The sequence below is a fragment of the Hippopotamus amphibius genome, chromosome 2 (genome assembly GCF_030028045.1).
Source record: "Hippopotamus amphibius kiboko isolate mHipAmp2 chromosome 2, mHipAmp2.hap2, whole genome shotgun sequence".
Classification (NCBI taxonomy): Eukaryota; Metazoa; Chordata; class Mammalia; order Artiodactyla; family Hippopotamidae; genus Hippopotamus; species Hippopotamus amphibius.
Genome location: NC_080187.1, coordinates 231610383 through 231628316, shown reverse-complemented (window position 1 = coordinate 231628316; position 17934 = coordinate 231610383). Strand labels below are relative to the sequence as shown.

Genomic DNA, 17934 nt, shown 5'->3' with positions numbered 1-17934 from the left:
CTGCCTCAGGGCCTTTGCAGTGCTGTTCATTCTGTGTGGGGTGTCCCCCCCCCCCCATATCAACATGGTTCATCCTCACAGTTTCAAATCTCTGTTCAGACATGACCTTCCTAGTGAGGACTAGGACAACGTCCCTATTCAAAATAAAAAATCCCTCATCCCCTCCACGCGCAACCTTTTCCAATTCTTTCCCCCAGCACTGATCACCTTCTAACTTATAATATTTACTAATTTACTATGCTATCGTCAGTTACCTCCTCCTCCCCATTAGAATGTCAGTTCTAGGATGGTAGGGATTTTAGTCTATTTTGGATCTTGGCACCAGGACAGAGCCAACACATAACAGATCTTCAATAACTGTTTGTTGCATGCATGAATAAGTAAGAATATGTAAATAGTACAAACACTTTAGCATGGCTGCCAATAGAGAGCAAGGAGGACTTAGAAAAATTCAGGCCAGAAAAGATTATTCCAATTCTGATCTTCCCTCGATTTTTAATTAGAACACTCCTTTCCTTTCGACCCTGATCTTGCCTTGAAGTCAAATGCTTCCCTGAGATAGAACACATTTTGGTGGCCTTAACACAGCTTAGTATTTATAGGTTCTTGAGTTTTCAATAGGGGCTACCCAGGCAGAAAAGTGCTGGAAAACAGTCTGAACTTTTTCCCCTTAGAATAACCCAAGCCAGAACCGCATTCCCAAAACCTCATTTAACATAGATGTAACTTTTTTTTTCTGGTTCAAAGAATATTCTGCAGACTGAGTTCAAGTAAAATTTCTGTAGTCTGTATTCATTTTACACCTCCCACATAAGAAATTAAATCACGTTTTCATCATTGTTCTTTTCTTGTCAGTATACGACTCTGCCCAACCTTTCTTGGGGTCTAGCATAAGAGCAGCTCATTTCATAGCCATTAACATTTGGGAGACATTAAAAGAACAACATGAAAGAGGAAAACAAGGGCTTTACTAGTATCAGTAAAATGTCATGTAGCTAAATGTCAATTTTCTCACCTTTTCCTCCAGTTTCTCCTGCAGATGGAGAGAGGAGATGGGAAAAGATGGGCGTGGGGGAGACTCTTTGTTAAAGTCTAATATAACTGTTCATAAACCAGTAAAAATCGTTTCCTCTTCTACCATTTCCTACATGGTGCTACGTTTCAAATTCACCAGTTCCCTTGTTATACTAAAAAGTATCGGGGGAGCAGATCACTGAGAGAATGTAGCTGAGCTGTGGAGTTTCTTACAGCTAGTCCTTCTAGTTTTCTAATTTATGGGAAAACATAGGTATTGTATCAAATTATTTATTTTTAACTGATTTAATGCTATTAACATGCTAACAATTCATTACTTTTAACATTAAACACAAACGTTAAAAATCCTAATAATTCAGTCTGATATGAAAGAAGGCAGGCAGTGGGAGCTCGTTCTGGAGTTTTCTTTGTCTCCCTCACTCGGTCGGCGAGTGTGAACTGAGCGCCCGTCACGGGCGCGGCGGCCTCTGGCCGCGGGGCTGAGCTGCGAGCACCGCCAGGCCTCGCCTCGGGCGGCCGCTTCCACTGTCGGCACCTGCGCGAAGCCCGAGTTCAACCCCTCCTTCCTCCACCCCGCCTTCCCCCGGCCAGCCACCACCCTTCCGTCGGACGCCGACACACACAGACACCCCCACAGACAGACCCCCAGACAGACAGACACACACACACACACACAGACACACACACAGACACACACACAGACACACACACACAGACACACACAGACACACACACAGACACACACACACAGACACACATACAGACAGACACACACAGACACACAGACAGACACACAGACACACACAGACACACAGACAGACAGACACACACACACAGACACACACACACAGACACACACACAGACACACATACAGACAGACAGACACAGACACAGACAGACACACACACACAGACACACACACACAGACACACACACAGACACAGACACACACACACAGACACACACACACACAGACACACACACAGACACACACACAGACACACACACAGACACACACAGACACACACACAGACACACATACAGACACACACACACACAGACACACACAGACACACATACAGACAGACAGACACACACACACACAGACACACACACAGACACACACACAGACACACACACACAGACACACACAGACACACACACAGACACACACACACAGACACACATACAGACAGACACACACAGACACACAGACAGACACACAGACACACACAGACACACAGACAGACAGACACACACACACAGACACACACACACAGACACACACACAGACACACATACAGACAGACAGACACAGACACAGACAGACACACACACACAGACACACACACACAGACACACACACAGACACAGACACACACACACAGACACACACACACACAGACACACACACAGACACACACACAGACACACACACAGACACACACACAGACACACATACAGACACACACACAGACACACACAGACACACATACAGACAGACACACACACACACAGACACACACACAGACACACATACAGACAGACAGACACAGACACAGACAGACACACACACACAGACACACACAGACAGACACACACACAGACAGACACAGACACACACAGACACACACACACAGACAGACACACACACACAGACAGACACACACAGACACACACACACACCCACCCACCCACCCCAGCGCGACAGGAACCGCGTGGCGCGGCTCCCAGAGGAGCGCTGCGAGCCCGAGGCGGGGCTCCGGCGCGGGCGGGCGGGCCGGAGGCAGGGGCTCCGGGGTCACCCAGGCGCTCCCCGCGGGAGCCGCCGGCTCGACCGCGTCGCCGGGAAGCTGCGCTCAGAGCCCGAGGAGAGGCCGAAGGAAGCACAGCGGCCGGAGTTTCCAGAGCGCGTTCCGGCGCGGGCGCGCGCTGCGCGGCCACCAGGACGCCCTCCCCTGCGCGCTGAGGGGCGAGCGGGCGCCCGCGCTGCGGCGGAGTTTGAGCCGCGCCGCCCGCCGTCCGCCGTCACGTGCCGGCCCGCCGCGGCCGCGGGGCTCGGCGGGGGCGGCTCTGCCAGGCGCCGGGCCGGAAGGGAGGCGGCTGCCGAGCCATTCGCTGCGCGGCCCGCGGGAAGGCGTGAGGCTGCGGACGGCCGGAAGGAAGATGGTGAGGTGCCGCCGGCGAGGCCGCGGGCCGGGGTTCCGTGGGGCAGGGCCGGTCTCGGGGGGCAGCGCCCGGGGCGGGGCGGCGGCGGCTTCCGGCGCGCGTCCGGCCCGGGGCCCTCGCCCGCGGGCGCCGCCGTCTCGCCTGAGGGCGGCAGGCTCCCGCCGGCCCCGGGGTCGCCGCCGCGCCCGGGGGGGCCTGGGTCGTGCTCGCCGGGCCCTTCTGGAGGGAGGGCGCCGGCACCTGCGCGGAAGGGCCGGCGGGCCGGGGCGCCGGGCCGCGCAGGGCTCCCCCGCGCGCCCGCTCCCCGGCCGCGGCCCGGGCCAGGCCTGAGGGCCGGCGGGCGCCGAGCGGGCCCCAGGCCCGCCCCCGTGCTCTCGGCCTCGCCCGAGCGGCCGCCTCCCGCTCGCGGCCTGCCTCTCGGGCGCTCTCCTCAGCCTTGCTCTCTCCCGCTCGTGGCGCTGGGAAGCCCTTCGACCCGGCGCGTTGGCGCTGGGCCTTCCGTGACTGTCAGGAGCTGAGTGGTGCGTGGCCCGGGGCCCTGGCTGCCGTCCGCAGGGGTGCGGCCCTGCGCCCAGAAGTAGCGTGGAGAATCAGATCAGTCGCGGATCCCACCACGGATCTCCTGCGTCTTTCGCGCCGGGTTTTAAGATACGCGTGTGGTGCCTTTCATTAGGAGCGGAACACAGAACTCCCAGGCCCTGTCCTCGCCCATCCCGCCCGCTGCTCAACCCACTTCCGTGGAATCGATCTCCTCACGGTCACTGAATCCAAGGGACTCTCTTCAGTTCTTGTTTTTGCTGACCTTTCAGCTGCATTCTGGGTGTTGATCACGCTCTCCTCGTTGAAGCGTTCTCTTCCCTCCTGCTTCACTCTTGGCTGCTAGGGTGCAGAACTCGCTTTTCTCCTGCTACTCCTGGTGTCCTGTCTGGGTCGCGTGCGGTCCTCCTTGCCTCTGCGTCACAAGTAGGAGTCCTAGGCTCCATCCTCGTGCTTCATTTTCCATTCTGCGTGTTTCCCCTTTTTTCTCACCTGCCCTCCAAGCGTCCATTACCACCCACCTGTATGTATTGGGTTGGCCAAAAAGCTCGTTCAGTCAGTGCATACGTGGTTCAAGAAAGTTCTTGGTGAAAATGAAAAATGTCGTTCAGGTAGTTTCACTTAAAACCGAACAGACTTTTTGGCCAACCCAGTAGGTGACCTGTGAATTTGCATTCCAGACCTTGCTTCTGAGATCCAGCCCAGATCTGTGATACACTGCTACCTAGAAGCTTTTCTCCACTTGAGTGTCTCAAAGTCCCCTCAGTTTGCCCAAAATAGAACCCATCTCTTTCTTCTCAAACCCGGTGTTGCTCAGTGTTCCTTGACTTAGTGAAAGCTAGTACCATTTAAGTCTTTTACACAAGCAAGATGCTTAGGAGTCACCGTTTCTGCCAATCCAGCCCTCCCAGTAGTGTTTCTCATCGGTTCCTTTGTGGTGGTGAAGAGAGTGGGCTCCAGTCAGGCTGTCTGGCTTGAATCCTGGCTTCCCTAGTTGTAACTTCAGGGAATATACTTAACCTCGCTGAGTCCCTTAGTTCCTTGCAAATTGGATATAATATAATACCCATCTAATGGGATTGTTTTGAGGGTGAAGGGAGAGCCATGTAAAGTACATAGCACAGTGTTTTTTCATAGTGTTTAATACATGTTAACAGTTGTTAACAAAATTCATCTACTTCTCTTCATCCTCATCAGTCTGTCTGAGCTGCTTTTCATCTCTCGCCTGGACTAGCCTTGCCAGTTAACTAGTCTTGCTCTATGCATCCCGGCTCTCTGCCTGTTTCCTGCATGCAAATCTGATCATTTTCCCTGTCACCACCTGCTTAAAGCACCTTAGTGGCTTCCCTTTGCTCATAGGATAGAGACCAAAATACTTAATATGACCCTCTGGGCCCTATGTGGTCCACCCCGCCGCCGACCTCCTCTTGTACGTGTTACAGCTTGTTCTCTGTGCTTGAGTCACACTGGCCTTTCATTATCTTAGATGTGCTGTGCTCACTTTAATCAAAGGGTCTTTGCATAGGCAGTTTTGGTCCTTTAGATGCCAAAGGACCAAGTCTTCTGTAACCATGCTGTTGTCCACTAGTCGTAAGTTCTCATAGCATCTAGTTTCTCGCCTTTCTAACTCTTATCCTAGATATAAACAAGTGTATATTTTTTTGCCTGATGATTTTGATGTAGGTCTGTTCTATTAGTAGACTTTATAAGCTCCTTGAGGGCAGGCCCATAGTTTTAATGTATTTATTTTATATCATTGTATCCCTAGCACTTAGCATGTGCTGACACTCAATAAATATTCATTGTGTGGATTATCCAATAAATGACCACTTGAGTTCAGTTCTCCACTTTGTGTTAATATTTACCATACAGTGTTGTTTTCAGGATGTTATACTCATTTTTAAGTACTTCTGTTAACTGGAAGCCATTAGAATTGGCTGAGCCATGGTCTTTTTTCTTGAAGGGAGGAATTTTGGGCCTTATTATGGTGTTGGAAGAGATGAAAATGAAAAAAAAAAAGCTATATAGTTTAAATCACAGCATGTTTTTCTCTTAGTTTTACTATCCTTAGAGTGTCAGGATTGCACAAGCAGCTCTGGGTATCCGAACCGTAAGATAAGACTTGTGACAAATTGCTCTTTGCCTACAAAAATCTAAAGTATTTATTAGTTTCTACTAATGGGTTCTATCTTTGGTTGACAAAAGATTGGAAATTCTAGTTTTCTGATTTGTATCTCTTCCTTGAAAGATAGGAAAAAATAGACTAGGCTTGAATACTACATTCAGAAAGCTCCATATGACTTAGCATTTCTTTCTCTAAAGAGAAGTAAAAAGATGGACATACATAACTCCTACAGGAGCCTAATTTATTCGATAATATGTGTTGGTGGGATGTACTTTCTAATTGTATAAGTAGAGCATCCTATGGTATATCACAACTTAAATATTACCAGTGTTATGAATTTAAAGGACAACTTAAAATTGATAGCCATTTACTGTTGTAACGCATGCTTACTTACCCAGCACAGGATGAAAAAGCGGGCTTTTATTAAATTTTAACTTAAAATTCGGAGCCTTAATTCTTTTGGATTGTAATGAGACACGTTTTTGGCATTGGTTTCAAAACTCTTAATTTTCTGAAGAAGTGGGCAGGAAGGGGACCTATATATGAAGAGACCAAAGAATGTGGACCTTGTTTGGAACCTGACTCAAACTCACTGTAAAAAAGAAAAAAGAAAAAAAAAACAATGAGGGAAATTTGAACTTTGAACTTTACTTGAATAATTGAGACTGGAATTATTGTTAATTTTTTTTTTAGGTAAGATAACGTTATTGTCCTTATGTTTTTAACGGCACATACTTTCATTTCATTAATACATATTAAAAATTCACAGTTAAAGTGATTTTTGGCCTTTGCTGTGTGACGGTCCATGGGGGCAGTATTAAGGGTTTTGGATGAAATAAGATTAGCTGTGTGTTGATAACAGTTGAAGCTTAGTGATAAGTGCGTAGGGTTTCACTGTACTATTCTCTACTTTTGTATGTGTTTGAAGTTTTACACATTCAAGAAAAAGATTTCCATCATGCTTGCTATCAATAATGTATTTGTACACTAAAAGAAGAGTGCTTTTGATAATTTCCTTGCCAGAGTTTTGGAGAAGAGTCTCTGTTATTTTTTCATAATTTATAAAAGGTTCTTTGAGTGTTTATATTCGTTTCATCCGGTTTTGCTTTCATCATTCTTAATAGCTCCCCCCTTTTTTTTGATCCCTGTAGTCATTTAATTAAGTTATTAAAATGTAATTGGTTTTTACTGTTATGGTTTAGTTTTTGTACTTTTGCTTGTTTTTATTTTTTTCATAGTTGTAAGACTCAAAAATGAACTAAGGCTTTATTAACTCAAGTGCAATAAGATGATTTTCCTGTCAAAAATATTATACTTTCTAACAGCAGTGATCCTTGACCTTTCCCATATTCTTCCTTTCCTCTCCAGTTCTGATGAAATTGCACATTATTATGTGTCTAGTTCTTTGAGATATTTAGTAGCTAAAGAGAAAGTATACGCTTCATATAAGATGAACAAATGTGTATAATTTAATAATGTAGATACAAAGTTTGATAGATTTAAAAGCTCTTTAAGTGTTCATGTGTTTCACGTTAATACTTTCACATAATTATGACATTTGTAGATGTTAGTATACCTTCTTAAAGGTATTAGGTTTTATAACTTTAACATGTACATATATATTAAAGTCATGGCATTTGATAACATGATTTTTTTTCTTTTCTAGAGTGAGTCTTTGGTGGTTTGTGATGTTGCTGAAGATTTAGTGGAAAAGCTGAGAAAGTTCCGTTTTCGTAAAGAAACGAATAATGCTGCCATTATAAGTAAGCTAAAAGTGATTGTCTCCGTTATATGGTCTTAGTTTGGAGTTTGATTTTATCCTGTAGCTACATCGAATAACCTGAACCTTTAGAAAGTAATTTGCCTCTTCCTGTTTTAATTCCTGCCCCTCCTCCCTGCCCGACCTGTTAGCTCACTTTAAAAAGTAACAGCTACTGTCACAGAACAGAGGTGGTGTGCCCTACCTCCCGCCTCAGTTGCCTACACAGCTCTGGAGAAGATGATCATCTTCTTGGTCACTTGGTCATTTGTAGTGACCCATCCAACTCCATCCTTTAACTTCTCAGGGGACTGAAAAATAGCCTGACCATTCATCCTTAAGCAGAAATCTTTGCCTTCACCTAAGGTGGTAAAGTTTGACATTGTGTTCAAAGTGATTTGAGGTTGGTCTTACTTCAATTCCAGACTTGAACTCTAGCTTCATGGAGAGTACTTTTAAGTGTCACTTACTGACTTTTGACAGTGGAAGAATGATTTGTATATTGCCTCTTCTGCTGTGAATTGTATGTGATGTTATGCAGATTTCTTTTATATTCTTAGGTTATATTTAATATGTGGGTGGTAATTTAGAAAGATAAAGGAAGAATGAGGGGGTGAGAATGTAAAACTATATACTCTTAACAGAGATGCATCTGGCAGATATGAATAAATGAGATGGTGACAGTTTGTTGAATTATGGTTCTTTTACAAACAAATACTACACCATAGGCATACAGTTTTAAAAGTGACAAGTGTGTGTCAGTGCCGTTTTGCCACAGAGCAAAGCTATTTGATATCATATTGTATCTATCAGGATTTACTATGAAATTAGTGTAAAATAAAAAATGAGTAACTTTTCAGAGTAATGGAAAAAAATAGAGGCATAGATTATCTAAACATATTTCAATTTGGCTTTGGATTGTGTTACATGTATTTGAATAGAGATATCACTGCTTTTTGGTAATGCACTTTCTCGGAATATGCATACTGCACCATGAAATCCTGATTCTGGAGAAGCTGGGAATCTGGCAGTTGGTTGTTCTCTCCTGACCCTTGGTCCACGTTCTGCTTGCAATTCTCACCATGTTCAATAAACCAGTCTCAGTCACAGTGACCTTTTCAGACCTTTTATCTAGGAGGTTGCATTTGAGTTACAAAGTTCTTTATATACACAGTAAATGTAAGGAGTTGACAGAAAATTCTAAATAAGCAAATTAGGTGCTGGGAGTTGTGGGTAAAAGCTTTTAAATTCTGACTGCTTGAAAAGCAAAGCTAGCTAATAGACCATCAACTAAAACTGCAAGTGAGATTTATGCTTGTGTTTCTTCATATTTTAATTTTGGATGCCAAAACAAGGGTTAGCTCTGTGGGTTGCGTAGATCAAGTCTCAACAGAATCACAGTTTACTCATAACTATATTTTTATTTTAGTGAAAATTGATAAGGATAAACGCCTGGTGGTGCTGGATGAAGAGCTTGAGGTTTGTTTGATCAGCTAAATATAGTTTTATAGTTAAGCAATTATTATTGCCCAGAAGATGTTATATTACACATGTACTTCTAAAGTGAGTCTGACCCTTTATACATGCTAATTATGCATGAAAATCATGTGCTGATTATTGTGTAGTGTATTGTCTTGCTAATATAATCACCTTCCATAAAACATTAATGAAATCCAGGGTAATAAGTGGTAGAAGTTAGGGTTGTATGTCTGGTAAAAACTGAATCAACTTTATAACTTGCTTCTAAATTGGTTGGCCAGTAATTAAAAACTAAAACGCTATAACATAAGTATTTAGTTTGTCAAGTTAAGTAACTAATTTAGAGTGAAAAGAAATTAACTTTTTTCCCCCTAAATCAGATGTTGTTGTTGCTCTGAGGGGTTGGCTTTTCTCACTCAGTATTTCCTGACAATAGGAACATGAATATAGAGTACGCTGCTTCTCAGCCCCATGTTTAGTTAATAAACAGAGCTCAACTGGGTGGGCTTTCATTTGATTGAGACACAATTTAGTAAAATAAAATTCTATGTTGTGGTATAAGGTTATGAATTTATACCTGTTAGTAGAACGGGTGCTTGGTATATCTCTTAAGAATTTGTGGGCAAGAAAATGTTAAAAATTTGTTTTCTTTATGGTCCCAGGGCATTTCACCAGATGAACTTAAAGATGAACTACCCGAACGACAACCTCGATATCCTTTTCTTAGTGCTTTAAAAAAATTTTTTCTTTTTAGTGGTCACAATTTTATTTATGAAGTTTGTTTTTTTAACTTTTAAAAGACACATATTCTACAAAATTTTATTCTCCAACATGGTCACAACCAAATCATTCAATAAAATGTATGTACATGTTGGGAAAAAACAGAAAGTTTATGTATATTCTTTCTTTAAATTCCTTTTATTATTACTTGTTTATAATAAAAATTGAGAAAGAAAAATCCATATTAAATCTGTACTTTTAATGAATTTATTTGTGAGAGAGTATATGATTTTATAACTTATCTTTGGGGCCCATTTATAATCTTGTGGGAAGATAATGAATGATGAAGGTGTGGCCTAAATGGGTAGGATAGAATTCTGCCACTCACTAGCTCCACTGATGTGTATTTTATTTCAGAACTTTGTTGATAAGTACTTGTCTCAAATAGAGCAGTAATTTTAGTTTCTTTAACTTGAGAAAAACCTTCATTGTATATAGTTATAAGTATCAACATGATGATGGACGAGTTTCATACCCTCTGTGCTTTATTTTCTCCAGTCCTGTTGGTAAGTGAATTCTTTAAATAGTGCATGTTTGGTTCTGATCAAATTAAACCATTTTTATACTAGACACTTTTTTTTGCTCGTTTGAAGGGTGGAAGGTGTTGAATGACCCACATTGCAGTGTGTGTGGATGCACCTGCACACGAATGCATCCTTATAAAGAAGTTACTATAAAGCATCCTCTCGTAGAACTTGCTTTTCTTCTGGTAAATTCTTAGAAGTGTAGTTGATAGGTCAAATTGTACACACGTTTTAAGGAATATGAAATGTAATGGCATTTTAAAATAGCAAAAGTACATTTTCTTCTGTATTTTAATTTTGTTTATAAGTATGTGAGCTAAAATAGTTACCAGTGATATGCCTATAATGTTGAGAATAGTCCCAGAATAGCTTACATTGAATATTGAAATGGCTTATTGGTATTTAAGGTGTCCGTTATCGCCAGAATTCCCACTGCCACCACCATTCAAGCCCACGATAAAGTTTCTGCTCACTGAACTCCTCCCTGATACAATTTATTATTTGTATCATTTATGTAGCACTTAAAATATACTAGTCTATTTTTTGATTAATATGTAAGCAGAATGTAACTTTTTTTCAGAGCCAATCTCCTTACCCCACTGACCCAACAACATCCCAAAACCTATGTATATTAGGCATCTGTAAAATTGATTTTGATATTTAACGTCAAAATTAAGATAGTGCTGAAAAATGTTAAAGTATTTACAAGACTCTAAAAGTTAAGATCTGTAGAGATCTAACCTCATTTATTTTTGCTGACCTAAAGCCTTATTCATTAGTAATATAGCTATTTCTCTGTGTGCGGGCAGTATGCAGTGTAAGACTCTCAAAATATAGTCCTTACACATTTAGACAGAAGTTTTGTAAACTTGATAGCATAGGAGAGCCTAAATGTGTCATTTGTATAAAGTAAATAATGAAAACTCATCACTTTTTCAAAATTTGTGTAATTTCTATTCTGATCTCTCTCTTCCAGGATGTAAGCCTGAACAACAGATGATGTATGCTGGGAGTAAGAATAAGCTAGTCCAAACGGCTGAATTAACCAAGGTGGTGTTTATATTTGACTAACTTGTTGAGACAATATTTTCCCTTTGTAAATAGAGCAATACCTAAGTAATCTGAAGAGTTAAGTGTTTCTTTATGTAGGTGGAAGTTGTTTAGAACAGAACAATAAACTAGAGCTTTTTAGTAGTTAGAAATAAAATGATAGAAGTATTTAACCAAAAGTGCGTTTTTGAATGAAAATTATAAGTGGATGATAAGAATTCACATTCAAAATGTAAGTAGCTTTAGAAAACTTTTCAATCTATTGAGAATTTTTCATCTTCCATAATGTAACTTCTAGTAGATAAATTCAGCATTTGAAGTTTCTCTGAGCCCTTTACCATAGACTAAATGAACCACATTCTGTGCAGAGATTCCATACTATGTGGTTAACTGTATTGTTTCCAAATATAAAATTTTTAAGAATACTTATTAGCTTTATTAAGTTAGAACATTCTGTTTCATGGGAGACATGTACTTTAAGATTTAACATGTTCCCATTGTTTTATGGCATTTTTGAAGGTTAAAGGTAAGAGTGGTCCTTGCTCTCAAACTTTATTTAACTTCCACATGTTAGTTTGAGTTGAAAAAGTATATACATTTAAGGTTTTGAAATAGAATTCTACATCACTGGAATGATATTAAATAATATTTCCTTTCAGTTTTTATTTTAAGGACAGTATCAGTGTTTTCCTCTTGGGTGCTTAATCATCAACCCAGACGATGTTTTTAAGTGCCCTCTGCTTTTTCCCTTTAGCCCACATGATTGTCATTGATACCACCAGCTTATAGACACTACTTATCCTCATTTGTACCATAGGAATACACTGGAGTTGTTGTAAGGAGATTGAGTGGTTAGGAAGGAGCTCTCTTAACAGCCTCATGTCTCTTCTAATCCCAGGCATGCCCTAAAGTGCTGGAATTAAGCCATTACAATTTACAAGTTACTTTTACAAATAATCTGATTGAATCCTCACCACAACTCTGTAAACTGATGGTGAGACTCCTGTTTCTTAGCCAGGAAAACTGAGGTTCAGGGCATGAATGACTCGCCTGGGGTTGCATATTAGTACATGTCAGAGCTAGGATTCAAACTTACATCTGGCCTCCAGTCCCATCCTTTCTGCTGTGTTACATTGTCTCTTTATAGCCATTATACTTTCTGGGCCTGCGGTGTGTTCAGATTCTGGCTGGAGATTGGTGACTGTGCACCTAATCTATCCTTATAAAAACAGCTGGTATTTCCTCCACCTGTGGAGGATCAGCAGGTGTTCTTCCAGTTCCTAACTAACTGGATTAAATTTGTGTGTACTTGGGCCTCTCTTTTAGTGGGTAGTATTTATAAAATTGCTCTTTTAGAACGGTAGATTTGTGCTTTTAAGAGAGTTTTAATTTTATGCTATTCTGATTGCTAAACTTTGGTAACTGAGGCCCTAGCATTTAAAAAAAAAAAAAAAAGTGAAGGTGTGTGTAATTTACACAGATTAAGTCATGACCAACATGAAAGGAAGGAGAATTTGGCATTTAATACTCAAATATACATTTGATTTTTTTCCTTAAGGTATTTGAAATAAGAAATACTGAAGACCTAACTGAAGAGTGGTTACGTGAGAAACTTGGATTTTTCCACTAATGTGAACGTCTGTGTTTCTAAAGTATTTATGTATTAACCTGACCATACTGGAACCAGACATAAATACTTATTTATGCCTAAAAATGCACTGTTATTTACAGTTTGTTACCTTCAGTAAAGAAAAATTCATTTGTTCAAAGTTTGAACAAAGGGGAAATCATCTTCATAGTAATGAAACTTTGTAAAGTGTTTCCTTATATTTGTAGTTGTTAGGTGGACTACTCTCCAGGGACTTTTTGCACTCTTGTGACTAATTTCTATAACTTATGATTCAGAATTTGTTACTATGTACAGACACCATTGGAAAGTGGGTATTAGATTGTGATAGACAACAGTTGCCTCCTTTTGACAAATACTGGATATTAGCAGTTTATATATGAAAATAGCATATTATCACTTATCAAATCTTTGAAATCAATTTGGGATAAAAGACTTCAGTGACCCAGTTTTGAGCCATGAATAATAATTTACTGTAGTATAATCCACATTACAAGTATTTTTCCATCAATTCCATGCCTTCTTTAGTTTTCTATGTCTTTTTAATCAAGTCCAGAAACTTTTCATCAATCGCTCATTCTTAAGGTCTGGAAGTTAGATTTTATAATAAAGTTATGACTGTAGGTTTTCTTCTTCTAGAAAATAGCATTTTAGTGTTAGAAATTGATGGATTGTAACTAATCAAGGGCTTCATTCCTGGTTGTGTCATTTCAAAGTAGTTTTGAATCAAGGTTAATAACACTTTATTTATAAAGCACCTCTTAATGTTGTCCTGTGAATACTAGTTATTTTACATGTGTTAATACTGTGCCTTTGATTTGTTAGCTTTAAAGTTAGTTTAAGACTTTTACACTGCCAGTATTCCAGATTTGGTGAAATTAATACTTTTGTAAAGGGTCCAAGTAAAACAATTTTCTAATATGTGTATCTGAAATCTGTAATAAAATCAACTTGATATTTTAAAAATTCCAGCTATCTACTTGCATTGGTGAACATATGGCAGTTGAGAGTTATAATTTGGGGCATATTTGTGATTAGTTTTGTGCCATAGGAAAAAAATGCTTGTCTTATAAAACCTTGGCCATAGTTAATAACATTAACACATCAATAGAAATCTCATCTTATATCCTAAATGTCAGAAGATATTCTAAACTGGACACTGTCTTGTTAGATGATGGCATCCTTGGCATTTTTAAAGCAAGGATTCTGATATATAGTGTACTTTAAAGACAGACAAGTAACTGTTTAAGATTATTTTGACATTAGTTTGACAAAAGGTCTTGAGACTCTATAAAGACTACCCACATTTGGTGAGTGAATTCTTCTATTAAGAATATCTTAATCATTTCAAAACTAGCAAAGGCATTTTTTTTTATGTTGGAGTATCTCCCATGCATATGTGCTTTGCATTTTTTTTTTTGAGGTTTCTGTGCCAATTTTAATAAAGAGGTAAAGATAGTTGGAATTTTCACAATATTGAATCTTCTATTCCAACACTGTTTGGCTTCACTAATGTAAAAAACAAGGAAGCAATAGGAAGTTAGTTGGAGATGGGGAAGTGTTAGAGAGGGTATTTGTCTTGGTTAATGAGTGGGAAGCATTCTTTATTCCAATTTCCAGAGAGAGAACTTCACCCAGGAAGTTTAAGAATTCTTTAAACAGCTATTTTGATATTGGAGAATAATGCTTGTAATTCTGCAGAAATGCAAATATAGTCCAAGGGAGACTTTTTCTAATGTTTTTGAATGAAGGAAATGAGATTTTGTTTCATCTCGTTCGCAGCAATAAGAGAATCTAGGGCTGCAAGAATGTATTTTTTAGTGAGGTTCCTTGTTTTTGTCTTGCATGTTTTAGGTGTTCTTTTTGGTTTTTAAATTTAACTGGAAAGTCCTCTGGAATGTCAGATAACATTGACCTCTAAACACAGAACTCTTAGTTCCCCTGTTCTCTAACAGGGGCAGAGAGCTGTGATAAACCATGCTTTTTCGAGCTTGTCTGATTCCTTATCAGTAACAAGTATATTTGCAAGACAATAGATGAGGTTAGGGGATCAGTGGAACATTTTTTCACTTCCTTGGTCCTATAGGGAGAGTTACAGATCCCTGTCCTAGAGTATTCTCTGACTTTTATGTAAGTTTCCCTTTCATCTAACCAAATTTTGCATTGTTCTTTTTAAGTATATTTCCTATTTAATCTCTTTTTCTGCTTTCGCTCTGATCGTAACTCCAGATTTCATAATTCCAGTTTTTACATTCCTTTTCTGGTACAGCCACTCCCATTTAGCCTTCAATCTTAATCTTTCCCTTTTGGTAGCAGCTTTTTTCCTGGGAACCTCCTTGATGGTCTTCTAAGTCAGCATTAGTTTTGAAATTGTTGGCCTTGCATAAGTTCTGCATAGCATCCAATGTTGTCAAAATAGAACCGACTAGTAATCACGGCGTGTTTTTTAGTATGGTTTTTGTGGCAACGTAAATGATATGTGAAGAAAACTGTTCTCAGGTTACTATGCTGAAATTCCAAAATGTCAAGAGTTTTGAATAGTATTCACTTTGTTCTGCTACTGAAGCAATTATGTTAGGAAAAAAGTTGTTTGACTGTTTTTGTTTGACTTCTAAAATAGATGTTCACATTGTCTATTTCTAAAAAGTTTACTAAATGCCTACTGCAGTTAAACATACTCTTGTTTAAGAGGGTGTTGCTAAATTTTGTATTGTCATTACTAACTGATCTTTGTAGCAAAATGTCTGTCAGCACTTTTCTCTCCCTTTCTGTCTCCTGTTTTCAGGAGTCAGAGGTAGCCATAAACTGTATCCTGGACTGACACTTTAAAAATTTTCCAGTTAAAGGAGTTTATTGCCAAATTAAACTTGGCTGTCTTTGTTCCCCACCCATACAGATAGTAAGGAAGGGGTACTTAAAAATATGTTTGGATGACTTTAAAACACGGGCATTGTCATTAATCCATAATCTGGACTAGTGATGAAAAGATGTTTTCATAAGAGTTTAAATGCTGATATTTGGTGGAAGTAGAGAGTAACTCGTAATCTATCAGTTCAAATATTCTTAGTACGGTTGCTTTCCCTGTTTGTTTAATAGACTGATAATACTGGAATCTACAGAATTTGAGCCTTTACAACTTATGTGAAGAAGTGTCTCAAACATTTCTGGACAAATCTTATTTTGTATTTCTGGAAGAATGTAAATCTTTTAGGCCACTTAACACCAATGGTCCCAAGTTGAATATTCTTGAGAAATTTGTTTCCTATTATACCATTTGACATTTCAAATCAGTGACCATCTTCCTATGATGTGTAAAACGACTACATTAAGGTTGTGATAGAAACTGTGTTTTCTTGCTTTTTGGAGTTTAGTTCATAAACATGTAATTACTTGAATATTGTTTGAGATCACTAACATACCAGGGTGGTTCCCTCTGATTTAGATAGTCCAGTGTAATCTCACTCGGGAGGCTTGAAACATTAATGGTTTAGTCTTGTGAATGTTAACAGTTTCCTGTCATTGTTTAACAAGATCAACAGCTGGCACAACTTCTGAAGCTGTGGTTTCAGTCTGTGCGAGTTCATACTGCATGTTTATTTTGGACTGTCTTCTGTTAAGCATGGTGCTTGTACTGGTTTAAATAAAATGTTAACATGAATGGACTTCTAGCTTTTCATTTTTTACTCACCTCCTTTCCCTTTTGGAGTTGCTGTTACCTGTGTGGCTCAATTGTGGCATCTGTGTGAACCACACAGATTCAGGTGTTTACCTGGAAGAACTGCAAGGCAAAATAAACGAATCACTTGGCAACAGTAGGAAGAGGGGAGGGAAAATATGAGATTGTAAACGTTCCTGAAACTTGGCCTGATACTAAAATGGTTCGTTTGTAGGGGCAGAGGGCATTACTTCAAGTGAAAAACCCGTGCTTTCAAAGGGAAGACTGTAAGTTAGAGGGGTTGTGTACTTTGTAGGAAATTAAATTAATTGAAGGCTCTTTTATTGAATATAGTTTATCACAATTTATTAAACGTCCATTAAAGACCCATTCTGCCAGTATTACAGACTGTTGTCCATGGTTTGTGTCATGGGTATCTATTGAATGACTACAAATCAGCATTACTTACGTAGCGTTTAGAGTTTACCATATACTTTTTGTGATTGACCATGTAGTAGAGTCACAGTTTGTTCACGGCTGTGAAGAGTTGTTATGCCTTCCTGTATTCAAGAATCTCACAAGGAGAATTGGCCAGAGTGAGGAAACATCTTCCTTATTTCTCAAATTTGGCCATTTAGCTGCTCAAACAGCCAGCTCCTAAACTTTTTCACCTTCATTGTCTTTTTGTCCTTTTCAATTTTCAGCAGCAAAAAGCATTTCTCCTCATTTAACCTCACAGTGAGGGCCCACTCTCATTTGCATGAGGGCTGTCCCTGAGTGGATGCTCTCCTCCTGCAGTATGTTTTTAGCTGTGTTGGGAAGCCAGTTAGATGAAAGATCTTATCGCTGAGCATCAGGGAGTTTTCACACATTTCTGTTATCCTTTGCTTGAGATCTGCCCCTAGGCTGCATGAAAGCTCCCTGCTGAGGTAATCCTCTTTTCCAGTTACCAGAAAGAAAAAGCAGAATGTCTAGGTTGCATCCAAAAGCCACCTTGTCGTGCACAGACAAAGCAGGAAGGCTGTGTGTGTGTGTGTGTGTGTGTGTGTGTGTGTGTGTGTGTTCTAGTCACTTACCTACACAATTGAGTATAGGTTTTGTTACCCTGGAATTAAGTCCTGCCATATTTTGGCCCATTCCTTACCTGTAACGGACAGCGGATCCTAATACACCACAGACCTCTTGAAATACAG

The 17934-nt window shown here is 40.1% G+C and overlaps 1 protein-coding gene across 1 annotated transcript; it reads left to right on the top strand.

The window, feature by feature from the left end:
* Positions 1-2983: 2983 nt before the first annotated feature.
* On the top strand, positions 2984-16744 carry GMFB (glia maturation factor beta). Its single transcript, XM_057723987.1, has 7 exons — positions 2984-3205; positions 7534-7630; positions 9056-9105; positions 9768-9817; positions 10309-10391; positions 11386-11459; positions 13018-16744. Exons 1-7 carry the CDS (start codon positions 3203-3205, stop codon positions 13087-13089), a joined length of 429 nt encoding a protein of 142 aa, XP_057579970.1. The 5' UTR covers positions 2984-3202; the 3' UTR covers positions 13090-16744.
* Positions 16745-17934: the final 1190 nt, after the last annotated feature.

Coding starts and splice junctions, on each gene's coding strand:
- GMFB (XM_057723987.1), top strand. Junction 9,106..9,767: donor TGCTGGATGAAGAGCTTGAG/GTTTGTTTGATC, acceptor TTATGGTCCCAG/GGCATTTCACCAGATGAACT. Junction 9,818..10,308: donor CTACCCGAACGACAACCTCG/ATATCCTTTTCT, acceptor CTTGAGAAAAAC/CTTCATTGTATATAGTTATA.